The sequence below is a fragment of the Episyrphus balteatus genome, chromosome 1 (assembly GCF_945859705.1).
Source record: "Episyrphus balteatus chromosome 1, idEpiBalt1.1, whole genome shotgun sequence".
NCBI lineage: Eukaryota > Metazoa > Arthropoda > Insecta > Diptera > Syrphidae > Episyrphus > Episyrphus balteatus.
The window spans coordinates 113,954,116-113,969,979 of record NC_079134.1 but is presented as its reverse complement, the minus strand read 5'-3'; the positions used below and the strand labels follow the sequence as shown (position 1 = coordinate 113,969,979).

Here is a 15,864-nt window from a genome sequence, read left to right as displayed (position 1 = left end):
CTTTCAATTTCGATGATCGATTTCCGACAAAATTCGTAAATCGAAAGAGATTCACATTACCAAAAGTCATTTTCGATGATCAACAAAAGTCGTCTATCGATAGACAAACGACATTCGCAATAAGGGCCAATATCTTAAAAACCTTCCGTACCAATTTCTCGTGTCTATTGATATCTTTGTTCAGAATGCCACAAATGCTCTCTGTTACAACTTGCAGTATTCCGGTGAAAACACTTCTTCAAACAAATAGTGGGGGGACTATTGCTTCAAGATATACATATTTTCATTTTCTAATAAGGGCTTAGTGACTTATGTATATTGTACTTATTTTTTTTTTAAATATTTTTTTATTATAATTATAAATTATATTTAATTAATTTATATTTACTTTACAGATTTTTCCACCTGGAGTTGCCCCACCACAACTTATTCATCAACAGAAACCAAAAGTCCATCCAGTTAATCCCATCATGCTGAATACCATCCGGCATCGTGATCCTCGTCTTGCTCGCCAACAACAACAGCAACAGCAGCAGCAGCCGTCTTCACAAGAAAAAGAAATCAAACCAAAATTGAATGCAAATTTTCCAGCATCAGTTACACAAACTTCGGATCAGCAAGCCTCTAATCAAAATATTAACAGTGGAACTCAAGGTTCAAGCTCTTACAGAAATTCTAAGGCATTTGATTCCCGCACGACAAAACGCCGTGAAACTGATCGTTCAAATCATAATCGCCCAAATCATGATAGATCCCCGAGGGATAGATCCGTTAGAGATCGTTCATCAAAATCTCGCAGCGAAGAAGAACATTCGGACGGTGGCAGCGCAGGGAGGTCGAAATCTACAAATGTATCAAATCGCAATAAAAGAGGAGGAAGTAGATCACGAAGTGAAAGTAAATCACCAACTCGAGTCAGATCATCATCTACACGATCGTCGAATCGCAGCGGGAGCAGCTCTCGAGATAAAGATAGACGTAATAAAAGTAGTTCCTTCGATCGAAGAAAAGGCAGTAGTAGAAATAATGATTCAAAATTTTCATCTTCATGTCCAAAAATAGATGAAGAATCAGAGACACAAAATGATTCGATTAAGAAAAAGACTAACTCGCCCACAATTTCACCGACTAAATTCAAAGATTCGAAATCAAAATCTTCTTCTTCGGTAAAAGTCTTAAAAACTTACGCAGGGCGCAAGCATAAACCACGAACTCCCTCGCCAAATGCAACAAAAGATGTAGATTTCAGGATCATTCACCCAGATAAACGAGCTAGGCTTACTTCACTTAAAAATGATACGCCTGCAGAAGAAGAAAAGGCTATTATGCCACCACCACCACCGTCAATGGAGGAGGAAATACCAACAATAGTTGAACCAGAGGACAAAGTATTAGCACCAGAGGTGAAACCCACGAATATTGAAAAAGATCCAATAGAAATTGATCCAATTATTACCAACGCTACTGCTAAAACTTTAGATCAAAGTAAGAATGATTCTATAAAATTTACAGTTAGTATTTCTACAATAACGTTTCGAAAAGAGAGTTTCCGTAAAATTATCCCCGAAGTAGTGCACATTTTGCTTATGAGGGTTCTATTAAGACCATTATCGGCGTCAATTTCCGAGACAGCATTGAGATTTCCCTGGTCCCTAGTTGTATTAGGCAATGAATTTGGTGTTACTTGAATATTAGTTACAGTTATTATTTAACATGGAAATCTTCGATTAAAATAAATAAACTTTAATGGTGCTGGCTGCATTGGAAGTGCCATTTTAATTCTATGCTTTTAAGGTAAAGGGAAGAAAGCTCTTTTTAATATAAACAAATTATCTGATTGATAAAGAGATGAAAAAAATAAAATATAAAAACTGGATTTGTTGTTTTTATTCTTGAGTGTATGCAACGCCACATTATTTGTTGGGTTTATTTTGTCTTCCTTAGTTTTTCTTTTTTTTTATTGAAAAAATCTTCCTTTTCCTCTTAAAGCCGTTTAATCTCTCTGTGTTTCATTTGTCATAATGTGCTCTGCTCCGTGGGAGAAAATATACAAAAAAAATCCTATTATTTTCTTTCTTGATGTAAAAATTGTATAAAACAGTTTGTAACCAAACAAAAAAAATATATTAAAGACTAGTTGTTAAGAAATAGTAAACAGAAAAAATAAATAAAACAATTTTTTCAAACCACAAACATTTTATAAAAATATTTTTGCCGGTAAAAAAAGGTATGTTTGCGATTTTTACATTATTCAGGCACTTTTTTGTTTTAATTTAAAAATCGCTTCGGACGCCACTTACTCTCTCAAAAAAAACTCCTCACTCTTAAAAAAAAACCTATTTTTTTTTTGTTATAACAACAAAAACGATAAATAATTGTTTATAGATTTAGAAGCGATTCATTCTGTAAAGGATGTTGACTTAAGACAATTTCAAAGAATAACAAGTAAAGCACATCAGTCTTCTACCTCTACACCAGCGTTAATTGTACAATCGATTAATAAATTAGAAAAATCTTCAGAAATAGCAACGTGCAGCACTCATACCAACAACAACAATAACAACAAAATTGATGCCGTCAATAATGAAGTGAAGGATGAGCCTAAAACGAACGTCTCCATCGTCGAGGCCGATATCCAAGCGGAAGCTGAACACAAAGAAGTTATATCGAATGGTAAACCAATTGGCGAGAATAAGCGGCCTTCAACCGATGACGCAGGAGAACCTAATGCAAAGCGGAGCAAATCTGGAAAAATGGACGGGTAAGTGTTTTATTTTAAATTTTGGTTTCTTTAAGTTAATTTTAAGTATGAAAGTTCCTTTTATAGGAAAATGTAGTATTAATTTTGGGATGTTAATCTTGCATATAAAGTAGAGAAAACAGAACAATGGCTGAATGTTAAATCTCAATAATTGATACAACTGAACATAATATAGCTATTATTCGTTTAAACTTTCTATTGGTATCGTAGATGTTAAGGCTCTGAGTCTTAAGGAAAACTCAGCATTTTCTTAGTCAATAATTTTTAATCTTTTTCGGTTCAATGCTGCTCCCTTAATGCTATAAATTCTGTTTCAAAAAAAAAGTTTGGTAAAACTTTCAAATACATGTTTGTAAATTATTATTCTTAATCATTATCACTTATCAGTATATATTTTTGTCATTCCTTTTGGGCATACTAATTCTGACGAAAGTGGGTTAAATAACTAATCAAATATTTTTAATTGGAGTAGGCTTAAAATCTTTAATTTCGGTTAAATAATGAATTTGTCTTTAGACGTCCCTTTTACTTTTGAAAACTGAATTAGTTCTCAGCTATTAAAGTTTACTTTGTGGAGATAAAGTTGACAATGAATGCAAAAAATAATTCAGTTTAAAAAAAGACATTTTTTTTTTAAATAAAATGTGTGTATGAATTGAATATGCAAGTCAGACAGACCCTATTGTAGACAATTGAATGTTGAAGTCAATACAAAAATAGCAAACACATAAATTTGTCTTGCTTAACAGCAAAATGATCTCAAAGTATGATTTTTCAATTTTATCTAGCACAAGGAATCTATGTATCTTAGCAACAAACATTTTGTTAGTAGCATATTGTTCACAATAAAATGCACGAGTTTAATATTTTGGTTAGGTTATTACACAGTTTAAGTACAGAAAAAAAATGGATTCAAGAGTAAAAAAAATTAATTGAATACACAATAATGACTTCAAGCTAACAAATTTTGAAAAAAAATCGATTTGATTGTTGACATCTCATCAGTCAAACCAATTTTACTCAAAATTTGTACAAAACGATATGTACAAATTAATAGAATCATTTTGAGTCTTCCTTCACAGAAAACGCTCAGCTTTATCATCGTATTCGATCGGAAAAAATCTGATTTTTACAAATTATAAAAGTTTTGTAACCGAATTATGTAACCGTTCCGACCAATAAATCAGATAAAATAAAATAAATAAATTGACAACAAATTCAAACTTCCTTTCATTCATTGTGATATTCTCTTTAGACTTCTCTCCGACATTAAAAGATATGCGTTCCCTCGCCATTTTCGCTCTCAGAGACTATCTGACAGTAAAATGGATGCGATTTGCTCTCTCTCTCTGATTAAATCCGGCCCGGAGATCCAAAAGGTGGATGTTATCAAAAGGTTTTTATTTATTTGAATTAGTATTCCTCTACAGATAAGTAAAATTTACATAATGTTAAGCGCGTTATGTTTCTTTTATTTTATGTATATGCGCATGTAGGCGTCTATATTTCTGTTCCTATTCAGACAACTTATGTGGCAAATTATAAATCTATAAATCAACGTCTTTTTGTTTTGCATGTGTGAATAAAATTTTTAATATGAAGTAGTCCAAATTCTAGGATTCGAAGACCATCCCATTGTATTACAACACTTCAAGCATACTGACATATTATGTGAATTTCTTTTATAGAGCATTTAATTACAATGTTTCCAATAATAATAAAACTAAAAAATTATTCAGCACTATTCTGAAACAAAATTACGAAAACATCATCTGTACCAAACTTTATCCACCTGCACCTTTGGACCCTTTTACCCATTTTATTTTTGGCTTATCTCACTGTACCATTATTATCTATTTGTTTCACTATTTAAACCATGAAAACTATAATTTCTGCATCTACTGTTTCGTCAAAAAGTGGAGTTATCTTGTTCTTGCTTCTACTATTACAGTTCTATAATTACTCTGCCCAACACACAAAAATTTTCCAGACCGTTGTTTATCATTTCTTACTTAATTTAGGGTGCTGATTCCGAAAACAACATTAGTTGTTTTTTAGCAGCTCCAGTTTTTTAATTTTTCATTCATGAAAATACATAGAAATTCATACAATTTTGTTTTATTAATTTTTTTTTTAATTATTTTTTTTTGTACTTTTATTTTACTTACTGAACCGTAATACATTACATTCTAAATAAATTTTTCCAGGAAAACTTTAAAAACGTTTGTTATAATAAAATCTAAAAAAAATAGTATGAAAATGTGAAAAATGAAAATATCTAAAGAAAAGAGCTCCTAGAAAGCAACCAATGTGATTTTTAGGCTTAGTGAACCCAAATGCATTAGGTTCGACAAAAAATTTTCTGGAAAATGTTAACAAAATGTTATGTGATTTTTAGGTTAACTGACCCTAAATACATTAACGGCCGATTTCTTCACAGAGTCCTAGCGCTAGTACCGGTCCTAGTCCTAAAGTTAGTACTCAAATCGGTACCAACTCATTTCTTGACTCAGGTACTAAGCCTTAGAACTGTCAATTTAGGACCGAGTACTAGTTAGGACTCGGTACTAGCTAGCTCCTCAAAATCAGCTAGGACCTGGTTATTATACCAATCGTTAGTACTCAAATCGGTACCAAGTGATTTCTTCACAAAAGTACTAAGCCCTAGTACTGTCAAATTGGTACCGAGTATTAGTTAGGACTCGGTAAAAGTTAGGACCTAAAAATCGGTAGTCTAGCGTTTAGTACTTGAATCAAATAAATGAATTTCATATTTTCATGTGATATTGCAGTTTAATAAAGAAGAAAAAACGTAAAAAAAGAATAATTTTCATTATTTTTTGTTTAAATTTAGTGGACTTTGTGAATTTTAATTCCATTTGAAAATTTAAATGACCTGTTGTCCATATTACAGATTTTTTTAATTACTTGTGTGTTGTATCGATTGATAAGTGCGTTTTTAGTGATAATAATTAATATTATTCTATATGCCTGTAAGACCTTAGGTCTTTTAAATGCATATTGCACGGCACTAGTTAGAAGGAATAGAAAGATAGGAAAGAATTTCTGTTGGTCAATAAATTTAGAATACGATTATATCTCATATAATCCCACGGGTGGTGTCCAAGCTGGGGGGTAAATAAAAAAATGCTGCCTGAGGTGGGGCTCGAACCCACACCTCCCAAGTTAGCAGTGAAACACTACATCCACCACACCATTTTGATTTTGAAAGTTTTTTTTAATTAACCAAAAAACACGAGAATTAGACTTTTGGACAAAGCCCACAGACGATTTCGGGTGTATTTTTAAATTGTGCTTATGATATGTACAAGCCTTGCAGTAGAGGCGAATTGCAAGACACTTGCTTTTGACAACGAGGCTGTAGAACAAATGAATAGACATCACCTCGGGCTCGGCTAATTTTGAGGATCGTATCACAAATTAAAATATCTGTGGGAATTTTCGTACCTACTATAAAATCGGAAATTTTAACTCCGATGGAGGTCAATTATGGAATGAAAACATACATAATAATACAAAATCACTAAATACTGCGTTTTTAAAAGCTTTTCTTTTATTAGCACAATGAACATAAATCTATAAAAAATATTTTTTATTCGTTTATTATGGTTTATGGTGGTCCTTCTGCCTTTTTGGCAGGCTTTCGTGGCTGCATTCATATTATTGAATAATTCCTCGCCATTTCTGGCTGATTGATTCTGCATTCTTATTCTTGTCTTCATTCTTGACTTTTTTTTTCTTCATAAAATGTATGAATTTTTATTGCTTGTAGCGTTTTTAATCTTTATTTAACATTTTTTCAATATTTATTTTAATTATTTGCTTCTTGTTTTCTATTTTTATTAAATTTTTTATTTGTTAAATTTGATCAAATGTAAAAATAAAATATTTCAAACTTCAATAAATTCTCAAAATGACAGTTAGACCAGTTTTATACGTATTAATTCTTAGGACCTCGTTGTCAAATTAGATCAGGTCCTATAAATGTGAAGAAATACTCAGGTACTAACTTTTCGTTAGGACCGAGTACCAGGTCTAGCTAGACCGGGTACTAAGCTGACTTAGGACTTATGTGAAGAAATTGGCCGTAAGTTTAGTATATATTTTTCGGGAAAATTTTAATAAACGAACAAAATGAGGAAAACTTCAAAATTAGTATGAATATTCCCCCAAATATGAATTTGTGTGCCAAACACCACAGAACTATTCGATCTAAATTCACAATAGTGGAGAAGTGTTTTTTTTTAATTTTTGATTGAATCATGTCCATGAATTCCTCCAAATTCCTCCTCTTTTGTTAGTTTGTCTAAATATATAAGTGATAAAAAATTTAACTCTTGACGTTCTCTTCGAATCCCAAAAACCATATGATTAACATATATTCGCACATCCTGATCAAAGAAACAAAATTTTTTTTCGTGACATTTTTTGAGATTATCTCGAAAACCTTACGTGATGGGACAAAACGGACTTCGGATTCGGTTTCAGCGACCTAGTCGCAACTCCGGGTCAGAACTTTTTTTTTTTGTAAGGCTGTGTTTTTAATACGGTTTGATATTGTAGCATGGAAACTATTATTTAAATTGGAAAACAAACTATCCCATCTGAAAGAGAATGAATAAGAGAAAAAACAAAAAGAAAGATTTTAAACCTTTTTTCGTTTTATGAAGTTTTTTAGCTGCTCTCACTTTTTTTCTAGCAGCTATAGTTTAGGTGATACAGGGCTTATGGAAATACATACGTATAAAGTAGCAAAAACTTTTAGATATAACGGAAATATCTCAAATATGCGATCTTTGAGAAAAATTATAATTTCGGATTTCGGAAAAGTTCATTAAAAAAAAAAAACTTTGTCCCCCAGCGTACAGCTGCGAGCAAAAAAATAGCAGTGCTTTGAAGAATATTTTAAATAAAGCTTTAAACATTAAAAAAGCTTTGATTTTGGAAATTTTTTTAAGTAAAACTCCTTAAGTTTCATTAAAATTTAATTTTTAGTAAGAATGGAATTTAATTTATTTCTAATAAGCTGAAAAATAATCCAAAAACAAAATAAACCTCAAATTAAAGCTAGGAAAATAATAGCAGTGATTTTGTTTTTCTATTAAATTTAAATAAAACAAGGACGAAAAAAGTTCAATTTAAGGGTATTTTATTAGAGAAAAGGTAGTATTTGCTCCCTTGACCGTTATTTTTAACTACCGCTTCCAACGACCTTCTATGAAGTCGTAAAGTCCCTGAGATCTTTCAGGTGTTAAAGATTACCAAAACCCGCTCAACAACGGTTCATAACTCCCGTTATTTTAAGTTTTGGCTTAAGACACATCTCCCTTTATATCCCCCCAAAGTTTCTAGAAGGGATTGATGTCTGAAAGACTGACCACTTACTGGTCACTTAATGACCTCAATCTTAGTATCTTTAAACCATTGCCTGGCTGCCCTGTCGGTGTGTTTTGGGTTATTATCCTGTTGGAAGACGCATTTAAGCTTTATTTGGTTTCGGCGTAATAGAAGCATAATATTTTGCAAGCTATCCAGGTGCCAGAGCTGGTTAATTATAGTTTTGATCCAAGATATTAGGCCAAGTCCATAGTACCAGAAGAATCCCCAAAACTTTATACTGGATCGTCCAAGTTAATTAGTTTTTGTAATGTATCTAGAGTTGAATTTCGTTTTCCGTGGTCGTCGCACAAATAGCCGAGACCCTAAATCACCATAAAGAACCAATTTTCTCTCATCGGTACAGAGATTATTCAAGAGCATATAGAGGGTTTAATATAAAGTTTTGGGGATTCTTCTGCTACCATGGACTTGGCCTAATATCTTGGATCAAAACTATAATTAACTAGCTCTGGCACCTGGATAGCTTGCACAACATTATGCTTCTATTACGCCGACACCAAATAAAGCTTAAATGCGTCTGCCAACAGCATAATAACCCAAAACACACCGGCAGAGAAGCCAGGCAATGGTTTCAAGATACTAAGATTGAGGTCATTAATTAACCTGCTCAGTCTATTAGACCTCAATCCCTTCTAGAAATTTTGGGGGGATATAAAAGGAGATGTGTCTTAAGCCAAAACTTAAAATAACGGGAGTTGTGAACCGTTGTTGAGCGGGTTTGGTGATCTATAACACCTCAAAGATCTCAGAGACTTTACGACTTCATGGAAGGCCGTTGCGAAGCGGTTATTAAAAATAACGGTCGTGGGAACAAATACTACCTTTTCTCTAACAAAATACCGTTTAATTGAACTTTTTTCGTCCTTGTTTTATTTAAATTTAATAGAAAAACAAAATCACTGCTATTATTTTGCTCGCTTTAATTTGAGGTTTATTTTGTTTTTGGATTGTTTCTCAGCTTATTAGAAATAAATTAAATTCCATTCTTACTAAAAATTAAATTTTAATGAAACTTAAGGAGTTTTACTTAAAAAAATTTCCAAAATCAAAGCTTTTTTAATGTTTAAAGCTTTATTTAAAATATTCTTCAAAGCACTGCTATTTTTTTGCTCGCCACTGTAATTGATAATTTCCATTAATAAAAACAAAATAACAGTTTGGTGTATTTTCCTGGATTTTTGTTAGCTTTAAAGAATTGTTTTTTTCTTTTGCAGGGAAAGTTCTTTATAGGTTTGAACAAAAGATACACAAGACTGAATTTCAATTGATTATGGAATTTTATTAGAAAATGTATGTAATTTTGATAGAAAATTTCTTTATTTTTGTCAGTTTCAAAAATCTCATAGAAGCCAATCTATTCTTTTTCAATTCGTTTCAACTTGTTGTTTGGAATATGCGCACATTTTAAAAGTAAAACCAGTTTTAATTGCAAAAAAAAATAAATGAACTATAGAAAAAAGAAGAAGAACAAAAGATTAGTTATCCATATTAGCTTTGTCAATATCAAGTTTCGTACACAAGTTTCACTGTCGTGAAAATTTATGCAAATAAGTATTACTTAGTAAAATATTTTCAAAATCTTTACCTTAGGATACATTTCTGAGATCGATTTAAAAGCTGCAGCATATAAAAACACATTTAATTTTTTTTACATGTGTTTCTCGTTCGTGCACGCAATCATTGTATAGGTCTGAAAAGTGAATAACTGTTATGTGTCTAGACATTTCTTAAGACATTGAATGCAGCTGCAGGCTGGAGATTTTTGTGCCAACATTTTACATCTTTTTATATGAAGTTTTTTTTTACGTTTTTTTAATGAAGAATTGATTTTAAAGATTCTTATGACTTTTTTTCAGTTTTTGCAATGGAGTGTACTCCTTATTACTTGTATTTTATTGATTTTTTTTCTTTATTCAATAAATGCTTAAGGGGTTATATCTAGTTGTAAGTGCAAAAAAACCTTCTTTTTTGTGGATTTTTTGTGAAGAGCCATTTAATTATATAAACATAAAAAATACATTTCCATAAAGCAAATTTAATGTATGAAAATAATTCGCTGTATATTTAAAAAAATATTGGGTTCCGTTATTTTTGTAGTAGATCTCCTAGACGACCTCCAAAAAAAGGTGTCTGGCGGTGAGCAAGATATCTCTGATCCAAGTCACTTAAAATTAAAAAAACCAAAAGATTCATTTTCAGGATAGACGAATGCAGGTAATGAACGAAAGAATAGTCAAAATTTTGATTTTTGACAAAATGGCGGCTTCCCAAAGAAAAAAATCGTAGTTTTTAACGAAAATTTACACTTTAAAGTGGCTTAAAAAATCGAATTATTGTCAAAAACCTTTTTCCTTCGTTAAGTTTCTAAGAAAATTGGGTAAAAATTTCAAGCCGATTACTCCAGCCGTTTCGGAGAAATTTTGCTCACCGCCAGACACCTTTTTTTTGGAGGTCGTCTAGAAGATCTACTACAAAAATAACGGAACCCAATATTTTTTTAAATACACAGCGAATTATTTTAATACATTAAATTTGCTATATAGATATGTATTCTTTATGTTTATATAATTAAATGACTCTTCACAAAAAATCCATAAAAAAAGGTTTTTTTTTTGCACTTACAACTAGATATAACCCCTTAAACTGGGCTAAAAATAACTGTGATATTCAATGGTTTAGAGAATGTTTTAATCATTTAGATGACAATTGGAAAAAGTTCCAGTAATGTGAATCTAAAATGACCTGAGTTCTTTCTACACCCTTAAATAAGGGTGTAGTGCCAAAAATTGCTAGAGAACTTGGCTGGGCACTACCGTGCCCCTTGATCCCTCTAAAATCCGAAAACGCCTTGTTCACATTTACAATTAGTTCACATTATCGAGGGACTACTGTATTATCATGGAGTAAAATTTCAAGTAGCAGTTTTAAACAATCTTTGGCAATTGAGTTTCCAGCAACATAATGAACTTATTCAAAAAAGTTGTAAAGAAGGAATGTAAAACAACGAAATCATTAAACACAAATGAATGAAATGAATCGCATTATTTTTTTCTCTGGTTTATTCAATTACTATTCCTTATCAAAAAATGTATGCAAGGCACATCGATGTACGAGGGTGGGTCAATAAGTCCCTGAAAATTCACCTAAATTAGCTTTTAATTTCAAATCCAAGAATGAGGTTGTCATAGAAGATGTTTCAATTGTGCACTGAAATTTTCAGACAGACCAGTCAAATAGTTTTATCGGTATAGCGATTCAAATAAAAAGCATTTAAATAATTTTCTCGTAATTAAAAAATTGGAGTTGCGTGTGTTGATTAAACATTATTTTTTGGACAAAAAAAGCATAACAGAAACCAAAGTACGGGCGATCGATGCGATAATCGTTCATTTCTATTTTACATATGTATTAGGATGTAGAAATAAAAAAGCTCATGATTGAAGAAAAGCGAAATCGCACAAGTCCGCAGTCTCAATGGCAAAATTAAACGAATTGTGATATGAATTGCTCCCTCTGCCTGCGTACGCATTTTTTGGACGGAATACAAATAGTGGAAACAAGCTGGTTGAATACATAGAGATGAAAAGAGACTTTGTTGAGAAATTAAAAGTTTTTTCCAAAATTAACGTTCTTTCTTCTATTTTTCAGGGAGTTATTGAACCACCCTCGTAGATAAAATAATTTACTTTTCACACAAAAAAAGCATAGGTTCTGGGATGAAAAATGGAAAAACCGTTAGGTACACCATCTAGGCTATCCAAATTAAATTTTCACTCATTGATGAACTTAAAAGTTTTTCCATTTTTCATCCCAGAACCTATGCTTTTTGCCGAGGCGAAGGCGGGCAAGTTTATGTCTCGGCAAGACCGCCGGTTTTCACCATTTACCTTCGTAGGAATGGGCTTAGTCCACCTCCATTATTTAGTGCACTCAACATACTCTCACTTCCAATTTCATTTTCTCGAAAATTTCTCTTGCTGTCAAATTATCACGAAAAATACTTCATTTTTTGTCACTTTTGGCTCTCTCTTCGACCAAAAGCTTCCTCCCTGACCGTTTTAGTTAACCATACATGTCACCTTTGTAAATAAAATTATCAATTACACAATCGGACCTTTCTAATCCTCCAGTTTTTCCCATTTACACAAGCCCTATTCATGGTAGGCCTCGATTTTGAGCATTTCTGCCTGGATCAAGGATTTTTCACGCCTTATTTTAAAATACCCGAAAAATTTTACTTATGAAATGGTCACAATGGGTTTAAATTCATTTTCTAACTGTTTTGCTTACTTTTGTTTACATTTGATCTCGCTAAACCTCACTTTTAATGCAAAAATCAGATGTATCCTTATAATTATTTCGCTCCAGACCCGGAAAAAATAACTGTATTATTGTATTCTAATGAATTAAATAAAAACAAATGGTGGGAAACAATCCTCCATATACATGTCTCCTTATTCATAAAAGAAATAAAAAATAATATCCTTTACATATCTTAAGACGAATCAAATAAATGTGTCCTTATAATTATGTCGCGGAGTGTATTTTGATATAAATTCAGCTCTACCCGATCAATGCTTTTCATCATATATTTTTCAAGGGAATGGAACTTTTTTGCTAAAAATTGTTCCTCAAAGGTAGCTGCGTATTCTGAGTAAAAAGCAGATAAGATAATACATACATTATTTCACATTCAAATTAATTATAACGGTTATTCCAAAAACAACTTAAGTGTAAGGGACTTACAATGTTTTTGCATGCAGTTTGTTAGCTGGTGTAGTTATATCTGACTGAGTTTAAAATTTGCATCGTCCTGATTGTTTACACAATATTCAAGTCTTTAATTTGGATTATATTTGGCACAAATATAGAGGAATTATTACAAAGAGACCAGATTTCTTTTTGTTGAAACGGTTGGTGAGGGTGACCCAAACCCAAACAAGAATGATAGAGAATATGATTACGGACCTTAAAATAATGAAACATGGAAATAAATTTTTTTTAAGAATAATTTTCAGTAATAGGCTATTACATAATTCGTAAAAGAGAGTATTTTGGTTAAATTATATACCCTTAATGCTATACCTTGCTAAAAAAAACTTAAGTCAAAAACAGTTTTTTTAGTTTTTTCGTTATTATTTCTAATAAAATTATTATTTTACACATCAGTTTTCATGATTCGTTTGCTTGAGCAAGAAACAGTTTTTATTGGTTCCTGAAAAAAATCAAAAAAACCAAATTGCATTTTAGACAAGGAAAACCGCATCTCTACCCGCTATACATTGGAAAGTCAGTGCATCCAGCAGAAAATGAAGCAAATGATGAACCAAGAGCTGCGCATACAGTGTTGCCATTTATTAAGTCTGTGATAAAAAATTGTGATAGTAGCTCTAATTTTTATTGTAATGTTTTGTTTAGTTTTTAATGTTAATTTATTGAATTCTTAAATTCAGCAAATAATAATTAAAATGTACTAAATTTTCACCATAAAGTAAGTTCCATTAAAAAAAATTATGTATGCTCCTTCTATTTTTTGAAAGAATCCAATTTGTTTGTATTTTGGTTATATAAGTCAAATACAAAAAAAAATCCGAGGAAGCTGGAAAGAAACCGGGGAAACGTAGGGTAACAAAAAGATGAATTAGTTTTATCATTAATTACTTCCAAAAACAAAGATCATCAAAGCCTAAATAAAACATACAAAAAATAATATACAGCCCTATTCTGCTATTCGATTCACGTGAAAGTCTAAAATAAGAAGTGTTTAAAAGGTGGTTAAAATTAAATCTAGACATTTTTTTTCTTAAGAATTTCTAAAACAGACGGGAACAACAATTCGACATGATTAAGAAAGGGAATCCTTCGATTCACGTGAATCGAATAGCAGAATACGGCAAATACTAAGTGTTAATGCATTAAAATGCTTAACTTAGTGAATAGTTAAATAAATAAAAGGGAAAAACACACAAAAATCTTCCAAAACCCTTCCATGGATTACCCATATGTTAATGCAAGGAGTATCTTTTAGTATTTTTTGTCGAAAATCTTTACTAACGGTACCTGCCATAAGACCGTTTTTTTTTTTAATTTGAACGTTTCTTAAAAAACTGATTTAATTTCATCGAAATTTTTTAGACAAAAGGGTAATTCAATGATAGCATATAGGGATAGGCATATTTTTGTATTTCTTTCGCTCTTATTTATTTACCTTTTACCTATTCACTAAATTAAGTACATATTTTAAAACATTAACACTAGTATATTAATTTATTTCGTTGTTTCTAATATCAAAAGTTTTTATATAAATGAAAAATAAGACCGAAAAAAAATAAATTTGGATATGAAAAAACATTGAATTCTTTTTTGAAAATCAAATTTTCGAAAACGGGACATTGATTTTTTTTTCTTTTTTTTCTTTTTTTTGCAATTTTGGTTTTATCTGTTGATTAAGAATTGCAAATTCGTGCGAACCAGTCTTGTATTTTATTTTTTCTAGCCTTAGTGCAGTGACCTCTCGTTATCAGTTTGACAAACCTTGCAAAACGCGAAATTTAGTCGGTCTCTCTATTTCAAACAAGTTCTCACTTTAATCTTTTTGATCAATTGATGGTCGGCTTTTAACGCCAAGAATATATTAAGTAGGTTCTTATTTTTTTGAAAATTAAATATGATTTTTTTTTCATGTAAACACAAATTGTCGAAATAAAAGATTTGGTGCATAAATTTCAAGCTGACATCAATTGCAAAGTATGTGTATATGTACTAGACTGATTCAAAAAAAATTTTTTTTTCTTTTGTTCAAAGCATTGTTGAAAATATTGTTGGAAATGACGAAAAAAAAAAATACTGTAAAAGTTTCAGCCCTTAATGTTAACATTTAGTACCGCCGCATCGCAAATTTCTATTTCCCATACGATTTGTATGGGAAAGATTGTGTATTTGTGTTTAGAATTTTTTATCTGTTGTGACTCGCGAATCACTAGAAAAATTTGGTGAATCAGTTTTTGAGCCTTTAATAAGCCATTTAGCGTTTTTAAAATGATATCGTTACATCGTTTTCTTTATTTTGACTGCATTGCGGGCAGATTGTCGTAGCGAGTCAGAATAGGGCCTATAATCTTCTCTTTTCGTCAAAAGAAAATCCGAAAGGGAAGGGAATTTCTGGATATTTTGAGAGACTTATCCTAAAAATATTTTCCCTTAATTTTCATTAAGTTTGTAGAAAACAGTTACAAATGTTACTTGTTTTATAGAAGTCCCAATATTTACAAACAAATATGTGTCAAGTGGAAGTTTTTTTCGACTTTTGTGAATATTTTTTTAAATTATTTTCTTTTTTGTATAGCTTGTTTGGTACTGAAGATGTGGATTTGAGAACCGTTATTCCAACTGTAATTTTAAATCCAACCGCTGGCGATATAATGACCCCACCTCCTCCACCTGTTATATCAAACGAAAAAGAAAACTGGGCTAAGGTTAAGGTAATAAAAAAAAAAAACATCTAAAAGCATGTACAAGCTTAAACAAATAACACAATTTTCTATGTTACAGGGATCACCAGCAACCAAACTTACACCAATCAAATCAAGTCTCGATGATGTTCGCGCTAAATTAGCAAAAGCGGCTAGATATAATAAAATGGGTATGTTAATTAAACGTGAAGCTGAAAATATAGTTTTATA

General features: G+C 31.3%; 1 protein-coding gene across 5 annotated transcripts in view; it reads left to right on the top strand.

The window, feature by feature from the left end:
• Nucleotides 1–15,864, top strand: part of LOC129907897 (uncharacterized) — a 34,073-nt gene that overhangs the window by 13,721 nt on the left and 4,488 nt on the right. For 4 of the 5 annotated variants that reach the window (XM_055984389.1, XM_055984384.1, XM_055984385.1 and 1 more), the window contains exons 6-9: nt 396–1,485; nt 2,386–2,761; nt 15,528–15,663; nt 15,734–15,824. In XM_055984389.1, the coding sequence (XP_055840364.1) occupies nt 396–1,485; nt 2,386–2,761; nt 15,528–15,663; nt 15,734–15,824 (1,693 nt within the window). The remainder of the gene's footprint in view (nt 1–395; nt 1,486–2,385; nt 2,762–15,527; nt 15,664–15,733; nt 15,825–15,864) is intronic. The other variant, XM_055984390.1, reaches the window with a different exon arrangement.